This window comes from Pogona vitticeps, chromosome 1 (genome assembly GCF_051106095.1).
Source record: "Pogona vitticeps strain Pit_001003342236 chromosome 1, PviZW2.1, whole genome shotgun sequence".
Classification (NCBI taxonomy): domain Eukaryota; kingdom Metazoa; phylum Chordata; class Lepidosauria; order Squamata; family Agamidae; genus Pogona; species Pogona vitticeps.
Window position 1 is genome coordinate 73,384,071 of NC_135783.1, and position 19,456 is coordinate 73,403,526.

The following is a 19,456-nucleotide window of genomic DNA, read 5'->3' on the forward strand; positions in this document are numbered from 1 at the left end:
GTAAATAAATAAATAAATAAATAAATAAATAAATAAATAAATAAATAAATAAATAAATAAATAAATAAATAAATAGATAAATAAATAAATAAATAAATAAATATTCGAGGATATGAGACTTAGCAGAGTTTGGAAGGTCATTTTTCAGAAAGTTTCATTGCCATTGCCATTATCATTTCTTTTTCCTTTAAGGTAACCTTTACCTTTACTCTTTAGCAGCCCTCCCCCTCGCTTCTCTATAATTTTGAGACATCCTCTGTCTAAAAAGCAGATTTATTGAATTTTCTATTGATTTTTAATAATTATGAATTACTGAATGTACTGAATTACTAAACATTGCTAAACAGTGTTAATGTAATAATAAATAATGATTTCTTCATATATCAGGTTTGATAAGAAACGTTATTGCCTTCGCCACGAACCTCTCTACCAGCCAGAGCACCTCAGCAGTTTTCTCAGAGGCCATTTCATTCCTCTCCCTTGCACCTATGAGAGGCTATCCAATGGCAAAGCCATTTATTTTAACCGGACTGTTATAAGGAATGCAAAGCAGAATCTCGTCCATATGAATCACAGCATTAAGATCTAAGTTAGTTAGTTAGTTATATGCTGTCAAGTATTTCATATTAACACTGTATCCTTTCAGGATGGGGTCCATTTTTGTTCAAGCCCTTATTCTCAAATAAATTATCTAGAAAGCTGCACCCCAAGTAAGCTATACAGCACAATCCCACAGTCACCACACTACATACGTACCACATCACTATAATGAAACGTAGCCTGTGATCATACCAACAAGTACAAACAGCAAATTCAAAGTTACAGTACTTAATTAGTATTCAAAGATTTTACCGGTTCAGTCCAAATCATTTGCTTGTGGGTAGGATTTTATATTGCATACAGATATATTTTCTATTTCTGTAACTGAAGGGTTCCATAAATAATTCAGGAACCTTTATCCTCCAAACTGGATCCAGAACTGGTGATTCAAGAGTTTCCCTTTGATGCCATTAATCTCCTCAGGGGAAGAGGTAAGGGAGTCAACTGAGTAATGTCTAAATTGTGGAGAAGGCACTAACTAATGTCTAACTTGTGGGGTGCAGCACTAAATCTATGTATGTATGTTGATTTTGATTTCAATGTAATAAATATAGCTAGATCCCTTGCAACATTCAATTTATGTTGTACTTGTTGCATTGTTCTTGTTTTATGCAAATTTATAATGCCACTTGTTCTCCTTTGAGACGGGATGTATTTTTTGCCAAGGCCCATGTATAGTGGCACCTTGCTGTGGGCAAGCAGTATACAAATACATGAAATAATAGAAAAATACATGCTGACTGATTTTTTTTTTAAACCAGGGAATAAGAAAGGTTGAGTAGGAGCCTTGCATCAGGCACTACTGTGTGTGGGTAGGGAAAGCAAAACTAATGAAGATGGACTTTTGGATGGATTTGGCTTTTATCCTGAGGAATCAGGGCATTTAGCCTGATCATGCTTTTAATAAAACAATAACACAATCAACTTGTTATTCAGACTTACTGCAAAAACATTCAAACTAATTATGACGCAGAACAAGAATGTATAGGATATAGGAGTCCTAGACACAACTCACTCCCATGTTTCCAATCAGGATTTAAAAATACACATGCCCCATACTACAGCCTTCACTATGTGAGGGGATGCTTTGAAAGCTATTGTATGAGGCATATGTACTGCTAAATCTTGCCACTAAAGAAGAGTATCACAAAGTACTAGAATTTTTTTTTTTAAGATAACATTTCTGAAAACCCTACATAAAAGGGAGATAAAAGAAATGTTTACCTCGGCCTCCCTTCTCAATCCTTTTCTCCCTTTTATATATATATAATTTTCACCATCCAAAAATATTCTATTCCTTTTATACAGTAAGGGAGCTTTTCATTTTAACCAGATTCTGCTTAACCAGATTTAAGTCTCTGTTTTGCTTCCTCCAAAGCCAAGCATTATTTGTGCAGCGCATCCATGTAATACTGAGTTGTTCTATTTAAACAGCAAAACAACGATACAAACAAACTAGAAATATTTTCATACAGGAACATTGTCAATTCAGGTCTGAGGGAGCGCTGAGGAAATTTTTTATTGCTACTATATAATGTCTCTGCTGCACACAGCATTCTATGCCTGCAGAGGGCAATCTGTAGGCCACTAGATAGGGTTGAGTGATAAGTCCCATCGTGTCTTGCCACTGGCCAGGGTGGCTGAAGGCATTGGGAACTGAAGGTCAACAACATCTGGACATATCACCCAACCCTGTTCTATGCAGTATGTTCCATTTAGCTGTATGGAGGCAAAAACAGAAACTTATGATTTATGAGACAAAGCTTCCTGCTTCTCCTTCCCTAGTAATACCAAAGGTGAAAAACAAGTTTGTACCAATTCATATCAAGAAGAGGTATTTTAATGGTTCCCTACATATGATCTCCATTAAAATTTGCCCGACTGCAAAGTCAACTGAGTACCTTGAGGTATGTAATCACATGAACAGCTGTTCTTACCTGGAACTCTTTTTGCCCAGTTGATCATGTGCACTAGTTCTCGGTCAGCAAGGTTGGTCAACAGGCCCATCATAGAAGCTTCGTTGAAAGGTCTGCCGGGATCATACTCTGAATAGACTACAGGTGGTTCTGCCTCTAGCAATGCACTGACCATTTGATCCGCAGTCAGAGAGAGGGCTGGGCTGTTCTTCTTATTGTGCTTCACCATCAGGGGACCTGGCCAGAAAGCACTGTTCCTCACCTCAGTGAGAGCCCCTGCAGTTCTATTGTCATGCTCCTCTCTTTGACGCTTGTTTTTCAGCATACGTACACCTCTGCGATCTTTCCGGATTCCTAGAAGATGATAAGAATATAATTAACATGCTTTCTCTTTCTTCTTCATCGAATGCAACACTACGGAAAAGTAAGGCTACCAGTTATGCAATGTTTACTTAATCCAGCCCTTAGTCAAAAGATGTTGCTATGATTCTATGATAATCAATCTTTATCATGACTCCCTAGAGGATAATATCTTAATTATAGTATGCTATAAATGGAGATCAGAAATAAAAGAGATGGCACTGGCCCAACAGCACACGGAACATATGATGAGGGAGTTGTGACACAGAATTCCTGTCAACACTGCAAGAGACGTTGAGATGCAATTCTTCACATGCAGCACACTACGGGAATGAGTCAAACTAGTCTTGAAACATGACAGTTTTTATTCCTAAACTGCCAGATCTTGCCTGTCTAATTCAGTAGCCTCTAATTATTGGTACAATTTTACCCACATGGGCCAACCTCTGGTTTGTCTGTCCAAATGTTCTTCCAACATACAGAATACTGAATCAATTTTTAGAGGTAAATGCTTAGATGTTGAAGCAATATCCAAATCTTTTTAACAATTTTGCAACTCTACAACATCGGGAGGAATGTCAGAAACAGTTTTTTGTTTTAAGTTCCCTGAATCTACCACCTACTACAGTCATTCCCCTGCCCCTTGAAGCACAGGATTCCCAACTCATTTGCTAATCTCTGATGGCAGATGGCCAAGTACTCCTATACTTCTTTACCAGAGCTCAGAATATTACATTTTAAAAGAAGTTATTTTGTATGAAATCTAGTAGTAAGTCACAACTAGAGTAAGCCTAAATCAATGGAATTTAGAGAGGATGACTCACTAAATCCCCTCTGATCCAATAGGCCTGCCGTATTTGTAACACACTACTGAATTGATACCAGTTGCCTGAAATCTCAGTAGAACCATTAACTCTTCACATAGGTCTATGATAAATTTGTCTCTGTCAGTTAGAGACTACACTGAAACCATTCTGATAGAGACATGGATAACACAAGCAATAACGTATGGTTTCCGGACATAAATATTTCTTCAGACATAAAGCTCATTTTAAAACCCTTTTTTTCCAATTATGTCCACAGAAGTCCACCCTTGTTTATTAAGAAACACTCCTTTGCCACAAAATATCTAGCACAATGGTCACCATCTGATTACAGCAAAACCTATCAACCCAACAAGTTACCAAAAGAAAGAATCAAATCAAATGGTTCTCAGTGACATCTGTGGCAAGTCAGATTAGGATATCACGTATATCAAAGACACCTAAGTATGTGGAGACTGAAGACCAATTCATTAGAATAACCAAAGCCTTTATTTGGTTTGGATGTTTATCCTTTAAAAGAAGATTAAACATTTCAGTCTACATCTGATAATGATGCCAGAAGGCTGTGATGTTGCCTCTAGTTAAACTTTTTCTGAAATCAAGTTCTGTCCTTTAAGGCTGGAAAGAGTTGGTCACAGCGATGAGTAAATTTGTGGATTCAGTAACATTTCTTTGAAAGAATGTTTAAAAAACATGAAATAAAGACATAGAATTTCAATTTATTCAACATGTTACCTCTCTAGATTTAGATTAGGTATCCTTCAGTCTCAAGAGACTATGGTAACGTGCTCTGTATGGAGGACTTGGAACTGTGTCTAGTGTGGCTGAGAAGGCCAATTTGAGAGTGACAATGACAATCCCTTCTACACTGAAGACAAATTCAATCTGTCCCCTGTCCAGCTCCCTGATTTACAAGGGTCCCTTCAAATTGGGAGAGGCTGTGATGCAACGTTTGCCTCCAGGCTGAATGCTCAGATGTCAGGATTTCCCATCTGCTGACATCCATTGCTAAGACCTTCAGATCCCGTTTGCAGATATCCTTGTATCGCAGCTGTGGGGTGATTTCCCTCTCGGGTGATTTCCCTGCACTAATTCTCCATACAGGAGATCATTTGGTATTCGACCATCAGCCACTCTCACAACATGTCCAAGCCAACGTAGACGTCACTGCTTCAGTAATGTATACATGCTAAAAAATCCAGGTCATTCTAGGGCTACTCTATTTGGAACTTTGTCCTGCCAGGTGATACCAAAAATGCATTGGCGCCAGTGCACATGGAACTTGTTCAGCTTCCTCTCCTGCCATGCACAAAGGGTCCAGGAATCCCTGCAGTACAGGAGTGTGCTCAGGACACAGGCTCTATAGACCTGGATCTTGGTGTATGTAATCAGCTTCTTATTGAGCCATACTCTCTTTGTGAGTCTAGAGAACATGGTAGCTGCTTTGCCAATGCGTTTATCCAGCTCAACATCTAGGGAGAGAGTGTCAGAGATTGTTGAGCCAAGATATACAAAACCACGAACAACCTCCAATTCTTGCATGGGAATGGTAATAGAGGGAGGTGAGTCCACGCCCTGGCCCATGACTTGTGTTTTCTTCAGGCTGATTGTTAGTCTAAGGTCTTGGCCGGCCTTGCTAAAATGATTCATGAGTTGTTGGAGGTCTTCAGCAGAGTGGGCAACAACAGCTGCATCATTGGCGAACAGGAAGTCCCACATGCATTTCAGCTGGACTTTGGTCTTCGCTCTCAATCTAGAGAGATTAAAGAGCTTTCCATCTGATCTAGTCCAGAGATAGGCACCTTCTGTTGCAGTTCCAAAGGCGTGCTTCAGCACGACAGCAAAAAAGATCCCAAAAAGTGTTGGTGAGAGGACACAGCCCTGTTTCACTCCACTTCGGATGTCAAAGGGATCCGATGTTGAGCCATCAAAAACTACAGTGCCTTTCATTCCCTCATGAAAGGACCTGATGACATTAAGGAGTCGAGGTGGACATCCAATCTTGATATATTTCCAGATAAACAGGTTCTACAAATCCATTCTTGCTGCCTGACCTATTTTATATTTCAAAATTAATTTCAAAGACAATATGCCTGAAAAAACGTTGTCTCCATTTCTCATACATGTACTGCAATTCTTCCTACCACAAAAGTTTCCTACCCTTAGAACAAATAGCCTTGTTTTAGCTAAATAAATAAATATTCTTTTAAAATTTACTGTCTAACCAATAGTGAAATACTGGGGATATGTCAGCCAGACATTTTGTGTCACTTAGCTTAAAACAGTACTGATGTTATATTTTGTTGGTCTATGAAAACAGCAGGAATAAACATTTAAAGGAAGGAGAAGGATTTTCACATAGTTATGTACCTTGTAAATTTACCACATCCTGTACTGTAGCGATTAGTTTGAAAAGCCATGTGATTGTTTGAAAATTAAAAGCAGATACGGATCTCTAAGATGTCTTGGTTCTCTTTTTAGAGATTTATGAGCTTCTTTAAAAATCCATAGGAACGAGTGATTGATTTGTCACAGCTATATTGTCTTTCCTCCTCTAAAGGAATCTTCTTTGCATGAGAAGTAAGAACCCCCGCTGAATAGTGACCCACAGGAACTGCCTGTGTCTGAGGTTCCACCATACCCTCCAAAAAAAGTCATTGCATATCAGAGGCAGAGGAAGATCTGCAGGAGGGACAAAGCAGGGCAGAAAGCACGGCAGAAAGATCATGCCCCCCAAAAGGGATTGCTTTGTCCGAGGACCTCTTGTGAGTACAGGACTCCTTGTGTGTCAAGGCTTCCTTATGAGTTGTTCTTCTAGATGCCTTTAATAATCTCCAGTTGTACTTTGTGTAAGGATTCTGGCATAATCTTAATATCTTCAGTGTTAGCCTACAGCAGCTCCTAGAACAATGCCTTATATTAGCTTTGGAAACCTCACCTTAGCCTATCCTGCTAACACTGCAAGAAACTCTGTGTGTATGATCTAGGCTTCCTTTGGTTATTTTTTTCCTCCTTACTCCTAGGTTACTTCCTGGGACCCTGTAGGTCAGTGGTCCCCAACCTTGGGCCTCCAGATGTTCTTGAACTACAACTCCCGGAAGCCTTCACCACCACCTCTGCTGGCCAGCATTTCTGGGAGTTGAAGTCCAAGAACATCTGGAGGCCCAAGGTTGGGGACCACTGCTGTAGGTGATCTAGGACTATTTGATACAGTCTCTTGACTGTTGCTGTCTGTATTGTGCTATACAATTTCCTTCACTGGCTTTGACCCTGGCCCACCCTGACACTAATATCTGGCTGCACCCTCATAGTAATGAATTCTATAAACCAGACTGACCTAGATCAAGGCCTGCTGTCCTTGTCACGATCACCATCCAAGGACTGGGGAAAACAGAACAACTTTTCTATAAGACACGAATTGAAAGTGTAACTTCTTCACAATCAAATCCATATGGTTTTCTCTCACAAAGTTGTTTTTAAAACTCTACTTATGTGAATCATAGTTTCCTGAAACCCTTTAAGACAGACAACAGAACAGAACATCTAGTTGAATTCTATGGCTGGCCATGCACGGAGTGGATCAACCTGAAAATGAGCTGAAAAGCCACTTTTATGAGACTATCTTGTTCCTGCCAATCTTTTAATATGTCTTTATTTTCAAAGAGGTTTCAGTGGTTCTGAATTCTGTAGCATATGAAAGTGTTGTTCTTAGTTCCCTCTGGCTTAGAGAAACAAGATTAATACAAAATTGTTTCCATTAAGACATCTTAAGACAAGCTGAATGCTTCATCTGAAACACTTTAATAAGCTAGTACATTCACATACAGTACATTATACTGTATAAGCATATGAACATATTAACTTTGTTCAGCATTTAATACAGGCTCCACTGTATATAAGGCATCTATTTCAGTAAAAGAAGTGGGTCTGCATGTTTCCAACCTGCAGCATCTGAAATAATGTTTGTGATATGATACTGTGACTACAGAGGAAAGAAGCAATGTGTGTAATTGCTACCAGCCTCCTTCTTTCAATAAGGCAGCTCTGTTAGATCTCCACCAGTGGGTGGAACTTCTTTGTTTACTAAGGGTCAATCCTGGATCCAACCCAATAATCAAATTACGTAAGAGAGTCTTTTTCTAACAAACTCAGGTTTGTGTAAAGTTACACAGCAGATGCTGACAACATCATCAGCTGGTGCTGGTAGCAGTTAATCACTATCGCCATCACAGCAGCAACAAAAACAATAATGTGCCATCAAGTCAATTCTGACTTTTGGTGACCCCTTTTAGGATTTCCAGGTAGAGAATACTTAGAAGTGAATTACCACTTCCTTCTTCTGGGACTGTGCAGTTTACCCAAGACCACACAGCCTGGTTCTACTCACAGGATGCACAGTGTGAAATTGACCTCCCAGCCTCTGACTCTACAGCCAGATACCAAAACCACTGAGCTACCCAGCCAGCTAATAATCATGTGTTGTCTAGTCAATCCTTTCCAGGATTTTCCAGGTAGAAAATACTCAGAAGTGGTTTACCATTTCCGTTCTTCTGGGAGTACTTTGGGACTTTGCAGTTTGCCCAAGGCCACACAGACTGGCTCTATACACAGGAGTTAATTAAAACTAATTAAAAGTTTATACTCCCTGTCTGGGTTCCTAAATTCTCTATGGCTCCCTTTTGTCTGGGGAAGTCCTTAAGAGTCTTGGAATTGGTGGGTGGGGGCTTTAAAAGTCAAAACTCACCACCAGGTTGCTGATGTGATTTTTACGTTATTTTGAAGGCTCTGCCCTTCCATTCCCAAGGCTCTAAAAGGCTTCCCCAGGGCAAAAGAGAACATCTTCATATCAAGCCAAGGTATCTAACATGCTGGCTGTTTTTACAGATAGGTTTAAGCTTTTTGATATAAACAAGGTGCTTAAAACAACTGAAAGGCCCACCTGCTTTGCTGACCCTTTCCCACCTTGGCTTGTTTGAGAAAGCTACCGTCAACACTTCTTTGTGTAAGGGAGCGGTGCCTTCAATTACTAAAAAGAGGCAGTCATCCATATATACATTAAGAGTCATTTATGCATTCTCTCCAAAGATGGAGAAGCTCTATACAGTCAGCAAAAACAAGACCTGGAGCTGACTGCGGTTCTGATCATCAGCTTCTCATAGCAAAATTCAAGCTTAGACTGAAGAGATTAGGAAAAACCACTGGGCCACTCAGGTATAATCTAAACCAAATCCCTTATGAATACACAGTGGAAGTAAAGAACAGATTTAAGGAACTAGATTTGGTGGACAGAGTGCCTGAAGAACTTTGGATAGAGGCTCGTAACATTGTCCAGGAGGCAGCAACGAAAACCATCCCAAAGAAAAGGAAATGCAAGAAAGCAAAGTGGCTGTCCAACGAGGCCTTAGAAATAGCAGAGAGGAGAAGGGAAGCAAAATGCAAGGGAGATAGGGAAAGTTACAGAAACTTGAATGCAGACTTCCAAAGAATAGCAAGGAGAGACAAGAGGGCCTTCTTAAATGAACAATGCAAAGAAATAGAGGAAGATAACAGAAAAGGAAAGACCAGAGATCTGTTCAGGAAAATTGGACATATTAGAGGAACATTTTGCGCAAAGATGAACATGATAAAAGACAAAAATGGGAAGGACCTAACAGAAGCAGAAGACGTCAAGAAGAGGTGGCAAGAATACACAGAGGAATTATATCAGAAAGATTTGGATATCCCGGACAACCCAGACAATGTAGTTGCTGACCTTGAGCCAGACATCCTGGAGAGCGAAGTCAAGTGGGCCTTAGAAAGCCTGGCTAACAACAAGGCCAGTGGAGGTGATGGCATTCCAGTTGAACTATTCAAAATCTTGAAAGATGATGCTGTTAAGGTGCTACATTCAATATGCCAGCAAGTTTGGAAAACTCAACAGTGGCCAGAGGATTGGAAAAGATCAGTCTACATCCCAATCCCAAAGAAAGGCAGTGCCAAAGAATGCTCCAACTACCGTACAATTGCACTCATTTCGCACGCTAGCAAGGTTATGCTCAAAATCCTCCAAGGTAGGCTTCAGCAGTATGTGGACCGAGAACTCCCAGAAGTACAAGCTGGATTCCGAAGAGGCAGAGGAACTCGAGACCAAATTGCTAACTTGCGCTGGATTATGGAGAAAGCCAGAGAGTTCCAGAAAAATATCTACTTCTGCTTCATTGACTATGCGAAAGCCTTTGACTGTGTGGACCACAGCAAACTATGGCAAGTTCTTAAAGAAATGGGAGTGCCTGACCACTTTATCTGTCTCCTGAGAAACCTATATGTGGGACAGGAAGCAACAGTTAGAACTGGTCATGGAACAACTGAGTGGTTCAAAATTGGGAAAGGAGTACGGCAAGGCTGTATATTGTCCCCCAGCTTATTTAACTTATATGCAGAATACATCATGCGGAAGGCTGGACTGGAAGAAACCCAAGCCGGAATTAAGATTGCCGGAAGAAATATCAACAACCTCCGATATGCAGATGATACCACTCTGATGGCAGAAAGTGAGGAGGAATTAAAGAACCTTGTAATGAGAGTGAAAGAGGAGAGTGCAAAAAACGGTCTGAAACTCAACATCAAAAAAACTAAGATCATGGCCACTGGTCCCATCACCTCCTGGGAAATAGAAGGGGAAGATATGGAGGCAGTGTCAAATTTTATCTTCCTGGGCTCCATGATCACTGCAGATGGAGACAGCAGCCCTGAAATTAAAAGGCGCCTTCTTCTTGGGAGGAAAGCGATGACAAATCTTGACAGCATCTTGAAAAGCAGAGATATCACCTTGCCAACAAAAGTCCGAATAGTCAAAGCTATGGTTTTTCCTGTCGTGATGTATGGAAGTGAGAGCTGGACCATAAAGAAAGCAGACCGCCGAAGAATTGATGCCTTTGAATTGTGGTGCTGGAGGAGGCTCTTGAGAATCCCCTGGACTGCAAGGAGAACAAACCTATCAGTTCTAAAGGAAATCAACCCTGAATGCTCACTTGAAGGACAGATCCTGAAGCTGAGGCTCCAGTACTTTGGCCATCTCATGAGAAGAAAAGAGTCCTTGGAAAAAACCTTGATGTTAGGAAGGTGTGATGGCAAGAGGAGAAGGGGACGACCGAGGATGAGATGGCTGGACAGTGTCTGCGAAGCAACCAACATGAACCTGACACAACTCCGGGAGGCAGTAGAAGACAGGAGGGCCTGGCGTGCTCTGGTCCATGGGGTCACGAAGAGTCGGACACGACTAAACGACTAAACACACACATGCATTCTCTCAGACTTAGATCGGAAGCTAAAAATGTTCTGACCTGCAGAAAAGAAGATGTTTAAATCAGTGGCTGCATCATTGGTCAGAAAAGATTTATAGGATTTTTGTGTGTGCTGCTATTACAAGTTCTTCTCTTATCCCATAGAAGGATAAAAAACCAGAGGAGATGATCTTTTTTTCCCTAAAACTAAAAGGGAGTGAGAATTCTTGTCTCTGTGTGGAAAAAACTGAACAACCATATTTTTTGCTGCTTATCAAATTTTATCATAGAAAAAGGAGGAGAGAACATTGCCAATGGGGGAGGGGTTTCCACTAGACTTCTGTTTCGGTGAGTCACTTCTTAGAGCATAATGTTAACCAAAGACTTAAGCTGATGTCAGAATTTCAGCCTGTAATAAGAGCAGAAACTGTAAGAAACAATCTGTTAAGGGTCTAAGCATAATACAGCAAATGAAAGTGAGACCACTAAACTCTTACACAATATTTGTTATTTATTTTCAATATTTTTATGTATACTCCAACAATGGCAGGATCAAAAGCCTTAAGAAATGAAATCCATAGAACACTGAGGTTACTCATTAGTGTCTTGATGTTCTACATCGTCCTCAGTCACGGAAAAAAAGTGGATTGCCATACAATGGTTTTCTCTCATGCAAACATTTGCTATTGCTGCCATCAAGTTGGAACAGACAGAAACACTAACAAGGATTTCAAGGTAAGTGTGAGGAGTGATTTTACCAGTTCCACATCACCAACTGTGCTGGCTTGGACTTCTAGGAATTGTAATCCAAGATCATCTGGGGATGCAAGGTTGGTAACCACTGCTCTAGGTGATCCAGTTACATAACCCAAGGGTAAGTGGAAGCAACAAATCTCAATTTATAGCCACCCTTTATAGTTCTGTAAGATTCTTCCTATGGAAGGGCCATGCTCAGCTCTCACTGACATCTGCTCCGCTCTCTGCTCCCTTATTAGAAATTGAAGGTTGTCTTTGTGCTCCTGCAACATCACAGAGGCTTCTGAGGCAGTCTCTTATTGCCTAGTGCAGGGATGGTCAACTATGTCCCTCTAGACCGCTTTTGCCTGCAACATCAGCCTTAGCTAGGACAGGCAGTGGTGAAGGATTGTGAGAACTGCAGTCCACAACATCTGGAAGGTAAGAGCTACCTGTTGTTGGGAACTGGCAGGGGCACCTCACCCAAGAAATCTCATGAAAGAGAAACTGAATTTGGCATAGAAAATTTGATACCATGTGAAGATGCCTGATTCACAGGTCTTCAAAACCTAAATGGGGTCATCCTATTTCATGGACTACTTGTGTCAATGAATGCACTAATGCAGTGGTTCTTAACCTTGGGTTACTCAGGTGTTTTTGAACTGCAACTCCCAGAAACCCCAGGCAGCACAGCTGGTGGTGAAGGCTTCTGGGAGTTGCAGCCCAAAAACACTTGAGTAACCCAAGGTTAAGAACCACTGCACTAATGTACCAGTACTTACACATTTCTTAAAAGACTGGGCAAAATCATTTTTGTGTACCTATGCAACTGGTGTATCCTTTGGATACAAATTGCCTCAAGTTAAGAAATCACTCTAGACATTATCAGTTGCATGTTGGTCACATATTATAATTTCTATAATGTTTTCTTAAAGCAACTTGCCTCCAAAAGTTCCGCCAGTGTAACTAAACCAGTGGATTTGGGCAATTAAATTCAAAAGCAGCAAGAACTGATACATCCAAACAAAATAATTACAATAGATTAAATTATTTTTTCTTCTTCACATAGCAATCTTGCTTCACCACCTGAGAAAACAACTGGCAACCCCCAAAATCACACAAAGCCAAACTAGGTAAACCAGTCTATTTGTAACATCTTAAATGGTGCACATTACAATTGTTCCATATACTGTGCAGTCAAAGCTTGGTTTAGAACTACCTCAGGATGGAAGGCATAAGACCAGATGGAATATTTAACACAGAAGGCTGGCACAAATTAGCACGTGCCTATAAGTCCTGCTCCTCTTCATGGATTGCTGCCTTGTCGTGGCAAAGGGGCTTGAGTAACTCAGAGAAGCTATGGGCTATGCCATGCAGGGACACCCAAGACGGACAGGACATAGTGGAGAATTCTGACTAAACGCAATCCACCTGGAGTAGGAAATGGCAAGCCACTCCAGTATCTTTGCCAAGAATACCCCATGAACAGAAACAAAAAGCCCTCAGGTAAGAAGGTGTCCAACATGTTACTGAGGAAGAGCGGAGGACAAGTACAAGTAGCTCCAGAGCTAATGAAGTGGTTGGGCCAAAGCCGAAAGGATGCTCAGCTGTGGATGTGCTAGAAGTGAAAGGAAAGTCCGATGCTGCAAAGAAAAATAGTGCACAGGAACCTGGAATGTAAGATCTATGAAGAAGAACTGACGCTTTTGAATTGTGGTGCTGGAGGAGACTCTTGAAAGTCTTCTAGACTGCAAGGAGAACAAACCTATCCATTCTAAAGGAAATCAACCCTGAATGCTCACTGGAAGGCCAGATCCTGAAGCTGAGGCTCCAATACTTTGGCCATCTCATGAGAAGACTCCCTGGAAAATACCCTGATGTTAGGAAAGTGTGAAGGAGAGAGGAGAAGGGGACGACAGAGGACGAGATGGTTGGACAGTGTCACCGAAGCTACCAACATGAATTAGACCCAAATTCTGGGAAGCAGTGGAAGACAGGAGGGCCTGATGTGCTCTGGTCCATGGGGTCACGAAGAGTCACGACTAAACAACAACAACATAAGTCCTGCTTCCCAAATACCTGGTATCATACTTCCTAACTTTTGAAGTTAGGACTCAAAAGTTAGATTCTCACTCTGCTGTACAACCTGCAAGTTATACAATCAAATAGCAGATTACTCACAACATTTGGCAAACATGTACAGTAGTCACAGATTGGCTTTGCACACACTTATCTGGGCTGGATGTGCATCAGTATAGGTGGTGTAAGAGTCTCTTGTAGAACACAAGTATCCACTCAATAGCTTTTTTAAAAAGCTAGACATTTCTTTCATACCCTGAATATATGCCATGCTGATAAGAACATCTGTTTTAAGGAGATGATCAGAACTGTCAAATGCAAGCCTTCTAGCAAAATCACTCACTGTCAATTTGATTCCATACCAGCTATCCCGGCACAATCCTGTCCATGTGACACTTTTTCTGAGTACATGAAGAGTCCTTCTAAATTTCCAAGCATCCAAACAAATGTACAGAATGTAAAACACTCAACAAAATCAATTTTTGAAAATACAGTCTCACATTTTCTTACTCCCCAGTTCTGTATGTATATTGATCAATGTTTTGTTGTTGCTTCTCTGATGCATATTTGTGCTCCTGGCAATATAATCTTACTGAGGCACTGTGGAATATTTCTCTGTTTTTCTAGAAAATTATTTCCTTAAACTACCATACTTTCTATACCGCCCAGCAAACTATGCAATAGGCATGCTTCTGTTTTTGTTTTTTAAAGACATATGAACTCAACAAATAGGACTATGTTTGATGTGTCCTGATTGGTATGGAACAGAATATTATAAACAAGCTACAAAAGTACACATAGCTAAGTGTTTTTCCTGCGAATGGTTATAAGGCTATTTAAACTTGAAAAGCAATTCTTTCCATTTACTCTTTGTGAAAATGAAAAAACGAAATTACAGTACCACCTTTTTACTGTCTAAATCAGAGCTGGGGATGGTTTGGGGTCTGAGCAGGGAGGGCAACTCATTCCAAAATTTCACGGAGTGATTATCTCCCAGTCCAGTCACAACAAGCTACCTAAGGTTAGGGCTGGCCTTATACATGTTGCTGTATTGTAATTCCCATCAGTTCCAGTCAGCTTTACCAATGGTGGGTTATCTGGGGATAATGGAAGCTGTAGTCTGAGAACATCTCCCTCCCATAATCCACAGAATCTGTGTATTAATGAGGTTCAATATCCAAATTGAAAGATGAGACATGCTCTGCCTCCTCCCTATTCCAGCTTGGATTTTCAAAGTAAAGACCCAAAGCAAAGATCAGTGGAAAGAAAAGAGAAGAGGTCACTTTGACCACACCAGAATTAAAGAGTGAATTCTTAAGAGGCATTTATAGCCAGGAGGGGCTGGCTGCCTTCCCTTGCTGGGGTGGAGGCCCCCCGGTTCCCCAACTAAAGAGAACAATAGCCAGTTACCTCCTCCTCAATTTTCTAACTTGAACTGATATTCAAAAGGACTTAATTTCCCTACAAAATCAGATTACTACTAATGAACCTCTACTAAAAGAACCAAGAAATCATTTTAATACCACTGAATAAGAATTCTCTTGTTACAAAGAAGAGGAAACCATCATAAGAAACTATGTTCTCTAGGATGCTGGGATGTGTTTATAACCATTACTTTTGTTGCCAGCAGTTTAGACATTAATGGCTGTGTGTTGTGTTATTTTGAGGGGACAGCACATGTACACTGGTGTACAAGCTGTAGACTCAACTGCTTTACATTGTAGCCAAGTGTCATTTCTTCAGTGGTGTCACATGAAAAGATATACTAAAATATTTATGAACTGTGAGGGGGTGTACTCACTTCTGTGATATACTGTACATACAGCTTGGTTCTTTGAATCAGATGTATTTATAACAGTGAAGAAAATACTAGCAAAGGAATACATGAACTCAAGAAGCACCTGCCTGACGGAGGATATCCTCCAATTATCACTGATTCTAACATAAAAAGATCCACCCTATTCAAGGGAATATCTTCTCCATCAAAATTATAAATCTAACCATGAACAACATATTCCCTTCATTACAGATTTCCATCCAGCATCTCCAAATCATGGCAAGGTAATTACAGAAAGCTATTCATTGTTAACAAACTCTGAACGTCTTGCAAAGCTATCAGCAAGCCCCCTGTGATAGCCTTCTGCCTGCCACAAAATCTACAGAGATTACTGGTAAGAGCTGTCCTCAAACAGCTGTCATCTTGAAATTCCAAACATTTTTGTTTTTTCCTCAGGGAGACAGTCATTTTATTAGTAATGTGACTGGCAGGACCTACTATATTAAACAGCCTTTTGACTAAGTGCCCTTGGCTGAGTAACTTATTGTTACTTCCAGTTTCTGATATTTAGTTATAACTTAAGATATAACCAATACCATTACTGTCCTATAATATCATCCTTTGTTTAACCCCAGCATCCTTCAATATTACAGCAACTATGCTATGTTATGTTATTAGAGACTGGCATGAGCCAATGCTTCCTCTAAGCCATTTGTTTGCTTGTTTAGTCGTTTAGTTGTGTCCGACTCTTCGTGACCCCATGGACAAGAGCATGCCAGGCCCTCCTGTCTTCCACTGCCTCCCAGGATTTGGGTCAAATTCATGTTGGTCGCTTCAATGACACTGTCCAACCATCTTGTCTTCTGTCGTCTCCTTCTCCTCCTGCCTTCACACTTTACCAACATCAGTGTCTTTTCCAGGGAATCCTCTCTTCTCATGAGATGGCCAAAGTATTGGAGCCTCAGCTTCAGGATCTGTCCTTCCAGTGAGCTGTCAGGGTTGATTTCATTCAGAATGGATAGGTTTGTTCTCCTCTAAACCATACAGACACACCACTGTGCAGTGCTGCATTGGGGGCATACAGCTGAGCTAGTGTTGGTGCCCATTTGCTTTTGACTGCTACACACAGGAAACTGGAGGAAACATTGGCACAAATCGTGATTTGGCAATTTGGTGTGATTTGGGCAGTTCCAAGCTCATCAGAAAGGATAGGGTAAGGGAAACTGAAGTGCCTGCAGAACAGTTGTGCCAAACCATGGTCCGTGCCCATCTCTGTACATCATGTCATGTCATGTTATTGGTGTGTGCAAATAAGTACCAGCCAAGTCCTGCAATATAATTTATTTCATCAAGTGCAGACAATCAGGATGCTAGGAAAACAACAACAAACCTACTTAAAGGATTCAGAAACCATAATTCTGCCATCCTGACTAAGAAGCTGGAACAAGCAGTATCCAACCCCTAACTCTGAAAATCATGGTCTGACTCATTCAAATAGAGATACCAACAAATCCCAGGACATTCTGGATTTACAGACTGCCTTCCTTGACATGTTCTGGCCTGAATCTAAAGGTAAAAATATTATGTCATTCATCAGCTCTGGAATACCCTGTCCTCTAGGTTCTATAACTGCCATCTGGGAAAAGACACACATTTATCAGAGCAACTGAAGAACGCTAAAGCCAAAATGTTTACCAGAGCATAGAGTGCTGTCCTCTGACGATGCCAGCCACAGAGACTGGCGAAACGTTAGGAAAAACAACCTTCAGAACACGGCCAAAGAGCCTCAAAAACCCACAACAACCAAAATGTTTTGTTTATATATTTCTGTTTGTTAGTCTTACAAGTCAGTAAGTTAGTGAATATGAGTATTTTCTCATTCACAGAGTTGCCATAAGTCGGAAGCAACTTGCCAGCACACAACAATACCTCTCTCACTCACTCACTCACTCACTCACTCTCTACCCCGCTTCTTCCTAAACAGGAAGCAGTCAACTAAACAACAACTATTGGTTATAGCCAATGGCCAACTATTAAATGGCTCTGCACTGTGTATAGTCAGGAAAGTGATACTGATTCAATAGTTTACATAGTTTGCATGTATTTTTTTTCAATGTTTATTTATTTAAAATATTTTACCCCACCTTTCTCCTTAGAAAGATCCCAAGGAAGTTTATATAATTAAAAGACAATAGTTAAAGCTAAGAAGAGTAAGTACACAAATAAACAAAAGGATCAAACAAATACCATTCTAAAATACAGTTTTAAAAAAAGCAGAACCAACAAAACATTTAAAGCAGTGAGGCACAACCTCAAAGCACAACCATCCATTTAAAACCCCACTCAGGCAGCCAGTCATTGAGGGAAAGCACACCTGAAGAGAAAGTTTTTTGACTGCTTGCTTAACGGCAGCAAAGAGGGAGCTAGCCTGGCATCCTGTGGGATAGAGTTCCAAAGTCTTAGAGAAGCAACAGAGAAGGACCTCTCCTGTGTCCACATCAAGCACATATGTGAAGGTGGTGAGACTCAGAGAAAGGCCTCTCCTGATGATCCTAACAGGAGAAATAAAGGGAAATGTGGTCCTTGAGATAGCTTGGCCAAGCCACTCAGGTCTTTATAGGTTAGAACCAGCATCTTGAACTGTGCCCGGAAACGTATTAGCAGCCAGAAGAGTTGATGTAAGAAGGGGGTGGGGGTGGTTATGTGATCACTGTGACCAGCCACAGCTAGCAATCTGGCTGCTCTGTTTTAGACCCTTTGAAATTTCCTGGCATTTTCCAGAAGCAGCCCCATGTAGAGTGTGTTACAGTAATTTATTTATTTATTTATTTATTTATTTATTTATTTATTTATTTATTTATTTATTTATTTATATCCCACCTATCTGGTCGGTTAAGACCACTCTAGGCTGCTTACAGATCCAGCTGGGATGTAACTAAAGCATGATGAGACCGGTCAAGGAATGGCTGCTGCTGGTATACTAGTTTTAATTGTGCAATTGCACTCCTGGCTACCACTGAAACCTAGTTATCCTGCTTCAGAGATAAATCCAGGTGCACCCTTAAAATGCATGCCTGTGTTTTCAGAGGAAGTGTAACCCTACTGAGCACAGGCTAAATCCCTACTCCTTGATCTCCCTTTCAGCTCACCAGGAGCACCTCTGTCTTGTCTGGATAAAATTTCAGTTTATGCACCTTCATCCAGTTCATTTCTGATACCTGACAATGATCTAGGCAGAGGTCCCCAACCCCTGGTACACGGCCCGGTGGCCTGAGCTGGACCGGGCCGCAGAGACAGACCTCCTGCCCCACCCCCGTACAGCTGATTTGTGCAAGCATGCACGCTCCAGCGTGCCTATTTGAGCCGCGCCACTGTTTGTACATGCACCCGAGCGCCGAAGCGCCCGCACAAGTGTCGCACCACCATTTGTGCATGCACACGAATGTGCACTCATTCACAAGAGAGAGAGAGAGAGAGCATGCTTGTTTGTGCATGTGTACGAGTGCAGGGGGTGCCCCGCCTTCCCCAGCCAGTTCGCGAGGTGAAAAATGTTGGGGACCCTGATCTAGAGCTGAACCAGCTTCTTTGGATTTGGATGGGAGGGAGAAATTGTTGGGTGTCATCTGCATACTGGTGAAACCAAACTCCAGATAACCTCTCCCAATAGTTTAATGTTGACCTTGAGGTGTCGAACAGGAATCCCTCAGCACAACCTTTTGAGTTTTCTCCTCCAGGAAGGACCTGGGCCACTATAAAACAGTGCCTCCAAATCCCAGTTCAGAGAGACAGCCCAGAAGGATACCATAGTCAACTGTATCAAAAGCTGTTGAGAGGTCCTGCAGAGCCAACAGTGACACACACGCCCCCATCCAGTACATCCACCAAGGTGACCAAAGCAATCTC

The 19,456-nt window shown here is 41.2% G+C and overlaps 1 protein-coding gene across 10 annotated transcripts in view; it reads right to left on the minus strand.

Moving 5' to 3' along the window:
* ESR1 (estrogen receptor 1) overlaps positions 1 to 19,456 on the minus strand; it is a 291,481-nt gene that overhangs the window by 77,523 nt on the left and 194,502 nt on the right. For all 10 annotated transcript variants that reach the window (XM_078383254.1, XM_020805139.3, XM_072995244.2 and 7 more), the window contains one exon: positions 2,538 to 2,870. In XM_078383254.1, coding sequence (XP_078239380.1) covers positions 2,538 to 2,870 — 333 coding nt within the window. The remainder of the gene's footprint in view (positions 1 to 2,537; positions 2,871 to 19,456) is intronic.